The following is an 11,389-nucleotide window of genomic DNA, read 5'->3' on the forward strand; positions in this document are numbered from 1 at the left end:
GTTCTGTTCATCTTCTTTCTTGCATAAATAAATAGCTGTATTTCTCTTACTTTCCTTATTCATAATTTAATTTAATTTAATATATGCAGATCTTTTTATATACTGAATTAATGTGAAGCTGCTTCTTTAAAAAGGAAAAAAAAAAAAACTCACAAGCATCTTCTTGATTTCTTTAATGGTAGAAAACAAACAACACTCTGCTAATTCTTTATTTTGACATCACTAGAAATATTTTAGTGTTAAAATAAACAAGAACACTACTAGGTGAAGTGGGTGTAGCTGTGTTCTTTGATTTTTTTTTTAGTTGTTTTGCTTGTATGAGTTGGTCTGTATGTATATGTACAGATTTTTGTGATTTTTTTTTACGGGATGTAAATGGGGTCTCTTGAAAATGGGGTTTCTTTGAAGAAAGATCAGAACTTGCTTCGTTCTTCATCAGCAACTGGGAGGAATGTATTTGGTCAAAGACAAGTCAGATCGAGATTTGCAAGATTCTTGTTTGTTAAGAAGATTAATTATTTACAATGGATTTGTACTGTGGCTGTGTTCTTCTTCTTTGTTGTTCTCTTCCAGATGCTCTTGCCTGGTTCTGTGATGGAAAAATCTGGGAATTTAACTCAAGATAGTGAAGTGGGGTATGGGGATTTGGCTTTATTGAAAGAGTTGGGGGGTTTGGATTTTGGGGAAGATATCAAGTTTGAACCTTTGAAGCTTCTAGCTAAGTTTCATGATGAGGCTGTGGAGGCCAATGGAACTGTTGCTTCAAGGACTGTTGTTAGATTTGGTTATAGAAAACCTAAGCTGGCTTTGGTAAGTATCAGTGTTCCAGGTCAATTCTCACTTCTGTGAAGTAAATCTTGATTATTGTATACTTGGTTAAGTATGTTTTTGTTCCTTTGAAGTATTTTCTGATTTATTCTGCTTGCTGCATATAGGTATTTGCAAATTTGTTGGTTGATCCATATCAAATAATGATGGTTAACGTTGCAGCTGCATTACGGGAGATCGGCTATGAAATTGAGGTAACTTTTGTGGTTTTTACTTTTTACTGAAGCCTCATAAAAATGGAGGCAATGCCAACTTCTATGAAGTTAAACAAGGTTGTGGATGTTTTGCTCCGAGATTAGTGGTAGTGATAATACAATTAGGGATGTTGGATTCTTTCTTCCTCTAGCTTTAGACTTCTAAGTAAGGATATAATATTCTTCCTGTACAACTGGTAATCCATGGGACATGTTTCAACTCAGAGTACTATTGACTACTGTTGTATTTGTTGAATCTGGTGAAGAGTACTTCCAGGAATTTTTTTGTATCAAAATTTCTTTTAACTTGCAAAGGATAATAACACAGGGAAATCTTTGGGCCTGGTTTGGGACATGGTTATGCAATCTTATGGGAAAAGGTTAAATCTTGTAATCTAAGGGAATCGGAAATGTGACTCAAAATCAATTATCAAAGAAGAAGTGATTAGATTTGTTGTATATACTTGGAGAGATGATCAAGTATCTGGAGTTGGTAAAAAGGGATTGAAGAAGACTTCACTAAAACACTTGAGAAATAAAAAGACTGGCAGAATTCACTAACATCAACTTAGCTTATTGTATGAAGATGCCTGATAATTGAATTTCAGCTTTTTGACACTTAGTGGTTTAAGAATGGGCAGCCTGAAAATGTTCAACTTATGTTTGGCACTGTAAAAGATGCTTCATGCGATGCAATAGGACTGTATATGAGTTCCTGTCAATAATGTATGTTCTAAAAAGTTACTGATTAGTTTCCCTTAAAAAAATCCAGCACAAAGGAGTGAATGTTGCTTGGTTTCTACATCTGCCATTCCCTGCTAGGTTATATTAGTATCAGTAGCTACAGAAAAAATCAAAGTTACCCCTTCTTACAAGAGATTGTCATTTCTTTGGGAACTTATGACCTTCCAAAATTCTGCAGGTACTCTCACTTGAAGATGGTCCAGTGAGGTCCATTTGGAAAGATGTAGGAGTTCCAGTCATCATCATGAACACCGATGGGCATACAAAGATCTCCTTAGATTGGCTAAAGTATGTATCTTTTTACCATTTTCTAATTATTGGATAACTTTTGATTAATGTTGGTGATTACTGATGGAAGAAAACTTTTTGTCCGTAGCTCAAGAATCATTTTTCTATTTCTTATATAACATTACGAGGTTTCTTGAAATTCTCTGACGTAATTTTGTCTACTTTTCATTAGGTATCTATTTAGAGTGCTTGGCATGCTGAGTTGTAGTTTCCTGTGCCTTAGATATTTAAAATATTTCATCACTGAGAATCCATCTATTACCAAAAAATAATAATTGGAGTGACGCAGTTCTGATTATTTTGCATGCTCTTTGTAGCTATGATGGCCTACTTGTGAACTCTCTTGAAGCTGTCAATGTCTTGTCTTGGTAAGCACTCTTTTCTTTTCTGTCTCAAATATCTTTCTTAAGTTTCCTGTTGTTTAGATACTTTTGTGATTTTCCTTCTTTCATTCTTCGCGGAGCATGCAAATTGCTGTCGTACCAGATAGTATCTTTGTAACTTTTTCAACTCATGATTGTTTGAAATTACCAAAAATACACACAAGAGTATAAAACAATGAATTTAGGTTAATTTATGTTCTGGTTGATGGAATTGCTGATGATTTCCAAGTTGGGGGTCTTCAGGAGTGATTTTGTGGGCTGAAGATCTTCAACTCCCTTTTCTTTTGGTATAAAATGACCTAATCTGGATTTTGGTTTGTGAGGTGCATATCTGGTGTAATTTTCTAATTTATTTTGACAACAAAAATCTGGATTTCTACTTATTAGGACTGGATTTTCTCAAGCTTTAGGCTAGATCCTACTAATTATACTGTGATCCTAGACTGTACAACCATGCATTTTGGAAATGGTGTGGGTGTTTATTAGTATATACAATTATGTCTTCCTCATTTTGATTCACAAAAGAACTATTATGTCTTGTTCTGAAGAATTGATAGTTTTTTTATTTCCATATGAAGGTTTGATTTTAGATTGATCTTTTGGTCAATGTATCTCACATGTGATATAGGCATAGAGACAGTCTTGTTAGATAACTTTGTCACTTAAAATGATCATGTTCTAATAACTATTGCCAATTTCTTGCATATCTCTTTTTCAAAACATTTGTATTTATGTTGCACTTTCTTAACTATGGTGATAAGAAGTCTGACGTGCCTCATTTTCCTTTCTCTTCACTCTTTTTTCTGGTGCCCTATTCCAATGATATTTGTGACAGTGTAATGCAGGAGCCTTTCAAGAATGTACCTCTGGTATGGACTATTAATGAACTTACACTTGCTTCTCGGTTGAAGCAATATATTTCAAGTGGGCAGAATGATTTTGTGGACAACTGGAGAAAAGTCTTCAGTCGTGCCAATGTTGTGGTCTTCCCAAACTACATCCTTCCGGTACTGTTCTTTATCAAAGATAGATCTCTCCTTTGTATTGATATGAGTCTAGTTTCGATGCATGTCGAAATACTGAAAATTCTGGGTGAAACATGATTTGCACTCATTTTATGTGTTGGATTTTGTAATTCATATAGAGTTGTCTTGGTCGAGGTCATCCCACAGACTCGCATTATATTGCCTTCCCAAGAAGGAAGTAACATGCATCTAGGAGTATGGTCTAGTGGTCAATGAAGTGGGAGGAGAGAACTATGAAGTCTCGGGTTCAAGTTCAATGGAAGCAAAAGACACCAAGTGATTTTGTCCTTTCTGCCTGAGACTTGGTGGGTAGAGTTGTCCAGTTCTTGTGTTGGTGGATGGTAGAGAGAACACAGGGAAATAGTCGAGGTGTGGGCATCAAAAAGAAAAATAATACTCCTTCCCTCCCAATTTATGTGAAGATTAAGAGCGAAAGAAAGACCTTTGGAACTTGTGGTCTAAAACAAGGCATGGTTATAAATCATCTTATTAAGGATAAATAGAAATTTTAAAGTTAAATTGTTACTAAGCATAGAAAGGTCTCTTTCTTTTTGTGACTGAATAAAAAGAAAAAAGTGTCACATAAATTATGATGGAGGTAGTTACTAGATATCCTTAAATTTTGCCTAGCTCAATCATCTTTTCTAAGTAAATACAATTTGTATGTTCTCGTCATTAACGGTTAAAATTATCCTCCTGATGAAATGGGTGAGTTATTCATACTCCCTTTTGCATATTCTCATACTTAGTTCTTGTTAGTGAGGAATCAGTATTTATCTGTATGCTGACTACGAGTTGTACATTATTTAGATAGGTTATTCAGTGTGCGATGCTGGAAACTACTTTGTCATTCCGGGTTCTCCTAAAGAAGCGTGGGAAGTTGATTCCTTCATGGCTGTATCCAATGATAATTTACGAGCCAAGATGGACTATGCACCTGAAGATTTTGTTATTGTGGTTGTGGGGAGTCATCTTTTATATAAAGGCCTCTGGCTAGAACAAGCCCTTGTTTTACAAGCTTTATTACCTGTTTTTCCTGAATTAACGAATGATGGCAATTCAAATTCCCATTTCAAGATTGTTGTACTGACAGAGGGTTCAAATACCAACTACAGTGTAGCTGTGGAGGTAAAGGATCTTTTTTTCTTTTTCTTGAGTAAATTGTGTCCTCTTGGTCTGCATAATTTAGCAATTTGAATGTCTTTAAAAAATTTCCCTTTTTTTTTTGGTTCTTCTCCTATGTACTGTAGTAACTTGGCAGTGTGATTTCCATAGGCTATTGCGCGGAACCTAAGATATCCCGAGGGAATGGTGAAGCACATTGCTCCTGCCGAAGATACAGAGAGAACTTTGAGTGTGGCTGACCTTGTTATATATGCATCTTTCCGTGAGGAGCAATCTTTTCCAAACACTTTGGTAAAGGCAATGTACTTAGGGAAACCTATAGTAGCTCCAGATCTACCAATGATAAAGAAATATGTAGGTATCTTAATTCATTAAATGTTCCGTGGATATCAAATTTTTGCCTAGGTTGACATGTGCATCTTTGTCAATGTGGTTGAGAACATGTATTACCACTGTCAAGTTATTTTTGAGACTTCCTTGAATCAATTTTTGATTTCATCCATCATCATGACACACTTAGCTCAACTACAAGAATTCATTCCGTGCATGGAGAAGTGTTTGAAGATGATCACCTAAACTCCTAAAGAAATCTTTCCAATCTGATAACTTAGTTCCTACAAGGATGGAACAAATGATTTAGCTATATAAATGCTTACACTTGTTCTTTTGGCAGACTGGTAATGGTTGGTATTTGATATTCTTTAAGAAACTCATAGCTTTTCTTTGGCCTAGTTTTAACTTTAGTTTCTCTTGTATCCATACTCAAAACTTTTATGTTTAATTTGTCTTTATCACACCGAATGCACAAATCATTTGGTCAAACATATCTCATGCACTGATAGTTAAGATTGTACTCCTTATCCTTTGTCATTTATCTCACCCAGTGCTTTCCGGGCAACAATTGACAATCACTACGTCTTCACTGACTTGAATGCATAATGATATGTTTTCGAATTTTAAAGCAAGAGACTACATGCTTTACTCTATTATCAGGTTTGATGATAGGATGGTTTTTGACTTTTAAAGCTAGACTGATTATTTTTTCATTATTATTAGGTCGATGATAGGGTGAACGGCTATCTTTTTCCCAAAGAAAATGTCAACGTTTTAGCACAGATCATGTTGCAAGTAGTATCAAATGGTGAACTGTCCCTTTTAGCCCACAAGGCTGCTTCAGTTGGACAAAGTGCTGCAAGGAACCTTATGGTTTCAGAAAGTGTGGAAGGGTATGCTCAGTTATTGGAGAACATTCTCGGATTTCCATCCGAAGTTGCATATCCCAAGGCTGTCACTGAAATTCCTGAAAAACCAAAAGCAGAATGGCAATGGCAACTTTTTGAAGCAATCGAGACAAAATATTCTCAGAACAACAGTTTGAAGACCTCAAAATATTTGAATGAGTTTGAAAGGCAATGGAATCCGACCCAAAGAGAGGGTTCTGCAGCTGTGGTGGAAAAGAATGAGGACTTTTTGTACAGCATTTGGGAGGATCACAGAAGTACTGAGATAGCTAATGTGAGAAAGCGAAGAGAAGACGAGGAGGTAATTGATCATGGCCTTGCTGTTGTTTCCTTTACTTCTTCTGTTTGATCTCCCTTAAATGCTTGACTTTGTGAATGGTTATTACTTCAACCAACAAAGAAAAAGGAGTTGTTTGGTAACTGGAAAATTTCGGAAATTAATGTGACTCTTTATTATTTTGCATTTTAAATTCGATGCAGTTGAAGGGCAGAACTGATCAACCTCGGGGAACATGGGAGGAAGTATATAGAAGTGCCAAAAGAGCTGATCGGTCTAGGAACGATTTGCACGAAAGGGATGAAGGGGAGCTTGAAAGAACTGGTCAACCATTGTGCATTTATGAGCCTTATTTTGGAGAAGGGACCTGGCCCTTCTTGCATAGTACATCACTTTATCGTGGCCTTGGACTTGTGAGTAATATTGCTTCACATTTCTCCATAGCTTGCTTGACAGGTTATGTAGGATAAAGTATTAGTTCTCTCCTTAGTTTTTATATATTAATGGACCTTATGCAAAGACCTGAAATTTTGTGCCACTGAAAAAATACTGAATCGAAGATTAGTAATAGATTTTATATGTTCATTAAAAAATTACATTTTTGTAAAGCCTGTCACCAGTTTGCCTTATATATCTGGTGGTTTTCTTTTTCCTTCCCTTTTATCAATTCTTCTGTGGTAAATCTTTTCAAAAATTGAATTGGCAATTTTCTATGTGAGGGTTGTTTCTGTGGCTTATCAGTTCATAACTATATCTCCATTGAAATTCGATACCAACCTGAGCTAGAGAGGAAGTATCACTTAATTTGCAAAATGACATGGTAATATCCCTGATTGGTGGAAGTTAGCTATTATTTTCATCTAGATGTATTCAGTTATGATCTTTTGATGTGAATTTGCTGCCAAATTTTTTGACAGTTGATTTATTATCTCTTTGAAGCTGGTAAGTAAAAAAAATGTAATTCATCAGTCTGATATGTATCTATCTGAAATTGGCTTATTACAGTCCAGCAAAGGGCGACGACCCGGTCATGATGATATTGATGCTCCTTCTCGGCTTTCACTTCTAAATAACCCTTACTATAGAGACGTTCTTGGTGAATATGGAGCTTTTTTCGCTGTTGCTAACAGGATTGATAGGATACACAAAAATACCTGGATAGGGTTTCAATCTTGGAGAGCAACAGCAAGACAGGTAAATATTATTCATGGATGTTTCTGCTTTCATTTTTTAAGGCAACTTGTTCTTTTGTTAGCGCGGTAAAATTTGATAGCATATCCACAAACACTGAACAGAGTGTAGTGTACGGGCTCTTGTCCTTAATTTAGCTTAGGCGCGGGTCAAATGCCTTGTGTTAAGCATGATTTCTCTCAACGGGAGTGCTGATTAATGTGGGCTTTTTGTCTGGATACTAAGTCATCCTTGTCTGTTGTCTCTCTTCCAGGAAATAAGCAAATGCTTGCCATGAATAACTATAAAACATAGCATTACTTGCAAATGAACAAAATACTTTACTACCAGAAAAGTAGCATGAGTATGCATATACTACCTCAAGTATTACACTACCCTTGTTGCTCATGAACAAACAAATTAAGCTCTAACTGGATATCCTCTTTCCTTCGCTCTTTGGGTGGATAAGTGACTGCCAGGAATCCTTTGGTGAGCCTATATTCTTCCGATCTCTTTAACTTAAATTTCATTTAGAGTGGATAGATCTTAAAATATACTGAAAAAACAATTTTAATGTGTTAGAAAATAGGAGTTTGGATCTTGACTCTACCTAACTATTGTCCAGTGTGACTTGTCAAGTAAATGAGTGCTAATTGATACTCAAATTTACTGCTCCAGCTGAAGCCTGTCAGATTTTAATGGCCAGAGGTTCTTCACTTCTGCCTTGAACAAAACAAGGAGTAATTTGCTGAATTGTTTTTGTAGATCTTTTTAGTCGTTTGGTCTTGCTTGGCAATTGAATTTAAGTCATTAATGTATTAAATGCAAATGCATTACTGTACCTATCGGATTTTATTTTGATTTACAATTTACACTAACATTATTACTTAAACAGCAATCATTGTCCAAGACTGCTGAAAAGTCACTACTTGAAGCTATTGAAGCGCGAAGGCATGGTGACACACTCTATTTTTGGGCTCGTATGGATGTGGATCCAAGGAACCCACTCAAACAAGATTTCTGGTCATTTTGTGATGCTCTTAATGCTGGAAATTGCCAGTAAGACTCTCTACATTATTTAATTTATTTTCCCATATTGCAACACCCTGCTTCAAAAACAAAATTTTATTTGATACTGTTAATGATGTTTTACCTAATGTTTTTCATGTCATTTATTGAAGGTTTGCTTTCTCTGAGGCCCTCCAAAAAATGTATGGGTTAAAGCAGAATTTGAGCTCTCTTCCTCCCATGCCTGTGGATGGCACATGGTCTGTCATGCACAGTTGGGTTTTGCCTACCAAGTCCTTTGTAGAATTTGTAATGTTTTCAAGGTTTGAACACTTTTTGTCTCTGCAAGTCATAGTTGAATCCTGAGATTGGACCCCTGAATTGTTTTTTCTCATTGAACGATCTCTTAAAGATGCCATCTTCCTTTGCAGGATGTTTGTTGATGCACTCGACTCTCAATTTTACGAAGATCACCATCGAAGTGGCCGTTGTTATCTTAGTTTGACCAAGGTACTGATGCTAATTTTGGAGGCACACAACATTAAAATGTGAACAAAATGCACTTTTTGATGTTTACTTCATGCATCCACACATGGTAAAGAATTTACTTACTAAGCTCATGCTTCTGAGACCTGATTGTTAAACAACTAGCAGAAAGTGCTAAAGGAGGAGCCATATGTCTAATAACTAGAGAAGTATTGAAATTGAACTCTAAAAAGAATATCTTGAAATTCATGTCTTACTGACATTAGGAGGAATTATCCCTTGTGGTACACATTCCCCCTACGTTATGGACTTAGCTTGTAACCCCATCAAATGTTTCTGACATGTTTTCAGGACAAACATTGTTATTCAAGAGTCATTGAGATGCTTGTAAATGTTTGGGCATACCATAGTGCAAGAAGAATGATGTATGTGGACCCACAGACAGGCTTGATGGAGGAACAACATAAACTAAAAAGCCGTAAAGGCAAAATGTGGGTGAAATGGTTCCAATTTAACACTCTTAAGAGCATGGACGAGGAACTGGCTGAGGAGGCAGATTCTGACCGTCCAAAAAGGAGGTGGTTGTGGCCGTCAACTGGTGAAGTTTTCTGGCAAGGTATCTATGAGAAAGAAAGAAATTTGAAAAACAAAGAGAAAGAGAAAAGGAGGCAACAGAGTAAGGATAAAATCAAAAGGATTAAGAATCGAACTCATCAAAAAGCATTAGGAAAATATGTCAAGCCTCCTCCTGAAGATGTGGAAAATTCAAACACAACAACAACGACAACAGCAACAGCAAGGCTTATGAGGTAGCACTAGTCTACAGGTAGTCTGTCCAAAGTTAAATAGTCTAATTTGGTCAATATATATATTTTTTCGAAATCCCTACCATTTTTTCATTTTTGTTCAGAGGGATGCTATAGGTTTTTATTACAGGTATGAGAGGGTATTGAGCATAGATGCATCCTTCTGATATTGTTGCCAAGCATGTATCTTGTTAGTCTTTCTTTTCTACATTTTTTTTCTTAATTCTTTTCTGCATCACATTTTCTCTCCCAAGCCTTACTCATCCATATAGGAGAATGAGAAGGATGGATTTGTAAGCTAACAGTCACACGCTGAGCGTCAGCAATTGTATGTGTTGTAACTTAAGAAAACTCTCTATACCTTTCTGCTAAGTGAAATTACGTTGGTTACTCGAGATGCGGCTTAAATCTACAGTAAGTCTTGATTGACACGTTGTAAGTATCTGAGGAGTTGGCTTAAGTTTTATTTGAGAAGATTGGCCGCCTGTGGTTATTTTTGCTTTCAAAGTTTCTATTGTTTAGCAGTCAAATATTGAACTTAATTAACAACTGCTACGCTACGCAGAGGCACAAAGAGTGACAGGGCTTCTATTTTGTCTACAAGTAGTACAAAGGACAACTTTTCACAGCCTTCATTTTTCCCTATAAAAAGCATGTAACTTGTTGCATTATTCCAACAAGAACAACATTGAAATCCAATTAGAAAATGGCAATCAAGACTTCATTTTTTCTTCATTATGTTCCAATATTGTTGATTTTAGCACTAGTGTCAAGGTCTGAAGCAGGAGGAATTGCTATATACTGGGGACAGAACGGCAATGAAGGGACACTAGCTGAGACTTGTGCTACAGGGAACTATGACTTCGTGAACATTGCATTTCTTTCAACGTTTGGAAATGGTAGAAACGCGATGCTCAATCTAGCAGGCCATTGTGATCCATACACTCCAAATGGATGTGTAAACGTGAGTTCTGATATAAAATCTTGTCAATCTAAAGGAATCAAAGTCATGTTATCGATCGGGGGAGGAGCAGGAGCATACTCAATTGCCTCCCCTGATGATGCTTATCAAGTTGCTGCATATCTCTGGAACAACTTTTTAGGTGGAAAATCGGCCTCTCGCCCTCTAGGAGACGCGATTTTGGATGGAATCGACTTTGATCTAGAGAGCGGTGAAGGACCATATTGGGGTGATCTTGCTAAGAATCTTGCAAGATATAATAGCAACAGAGGAAGCAAGAAAGTGTACTTAACTGCAGCCCCCCAGTGTCCATTTCCTGATGCTTGTGTTGGTGGGGCCTTAAAAACAGGAGTTTTTGACTATGTTTGGGTACAATTTTATAACAATCCACCATGTCAGTACAATCAAGAAAATGTAACTAGTTTTCAAGATTCATGGAAACAGTGGATTTCATTAATTCCTGCAAAGAAAATATTTCTTGGATTGCCTGCTGCTCCTGATGCAGCTGGAAGTGGATTTATTCCAGTTGGTGATTTAACTTCTCAAGTACTTCCAACTATAAAGGGTTCAGCCAAGTATGGAGGAGTTATGTTGTGGTCCAAGTATTATGATGATCAAACTGGTTATAGTTCCTCCATTAAAAGCCATGTCTAACCTATTTGTACTCTTCTCATAAAATTAGTATAATATCACTTTTTTCTTTTCAATTCATGTGATGCACTTTGACTAGATATTATGTGTTCGACTGATAAAAAAAATTTGAAAAATATTTTTCAAAAAAACTAAGTATGTGAAAATGAGGAAAATGACTTATCTACTGAAATTAGGGAAAACAAGTTTCACAAGTGGTATT

The 11,389-nt window shown here is 36.3% G+C and overlaps 2 protein-coding genes across 2 annotated transcripts; both read left to right on the forward strand.

The window, feature by feature from the left end:
• LOC102591393 (uncharacterized) lies at positions 1 to 9,970 on the forward strand. The gene is made up of 14 exons (XM_006339588.2): positions 1 to 810; positions 936 to 1,022; positions 1,945 to 2,054; positions 2,372 to 2,422; positions 3,273 to 3,444; positions 4,273 to 4,590; positions 4,738 to 4,941; positions 5,644 to 6,129; positions 6,309 to 6,518; positions 7,111 to 7,299; positions 8,171 to 8,334; positions 8,457 to 8,606; positions 8,715 to 8,793; positions 9,121 to 9,970. The coding sequence occupies exons 1-14, from the start codon at positions 376 to 378 to the stop codon at positions 9,580 to 9,582; spliced, it is 3,117 nt and encodes a 1,038-aa protein (XP_006339650.1). The 5' UTR covers positions 1 to 375; the 3' UTR covers positions 9,583 to 9,970.
• Positions 9,971 to 10,134: 164 nt separating this feature from the next.
• LOC102591716 (acidic endochitinase-like) lies at positions 10,135 to 11,248 on the forward strand. Its single transcript, XM_006339589.2, has one exon. It carries the CDS (start codon positions 10,282 to 10,284, stop codon positions 11,188 to 11,190), a length of 909 nt encoding a protein of 302 aa, XP_006339651.1. The 5' UTR covers positions 10,135 to 10,281; the 3' UTR covers positions 11,191 to 11,248.
• Positions 11,249 to 11,389: the final 141 nt, after the last annotated feature.

This window comes from Solanum tuberosum, unplaced genomic scaffold (genome assembly GCF_000226075.1).
Source record: "Solanum tuberosum cultivar DM 1-3 516 R44 unplaced genomic scaffold, SolTub_3.0 scf00010, whole genome shotgun sequence".
Taxonomy (NCBI): domain Eukaryota; kingdom Viridiplantae; phylum Streptophyta; class Magnoliopsida; order Solanales; family Solanaceae; genus Solanum; species Solanum tuberosum.

Bases quoted from the DNA above. Each gene is read 5' to 3' on its own strand.
- LOC102591393 (XM_006339588.2), top strand. From the start codon at position 376: ATGGGGTCTCTTGAAAATGGGGTTTCTTTGAAGAAAGATCAGAACTTG. The intron at 4,942-5,643 runs GTAGGTATCTTA...CATTATTATTAG, and splicing joins TACCAATGATAAAGAAATAT to GTCGATGATAGGGTGAACGG. The intron at 8,607-8,714 runs GTTTGAACACTT...CTTCCTTTGCAG, and splicing joins GAATTTGTAATGTTTTCAAG to GATGTTTGTTGATGCACTCG.
- LOC102591716 (XM_006339589.2), top strand. From the start codon at position 10,282: ATGGCAATCAAGACTTCATTTTTTCTTCATTATGTTCCAATATTGTTG.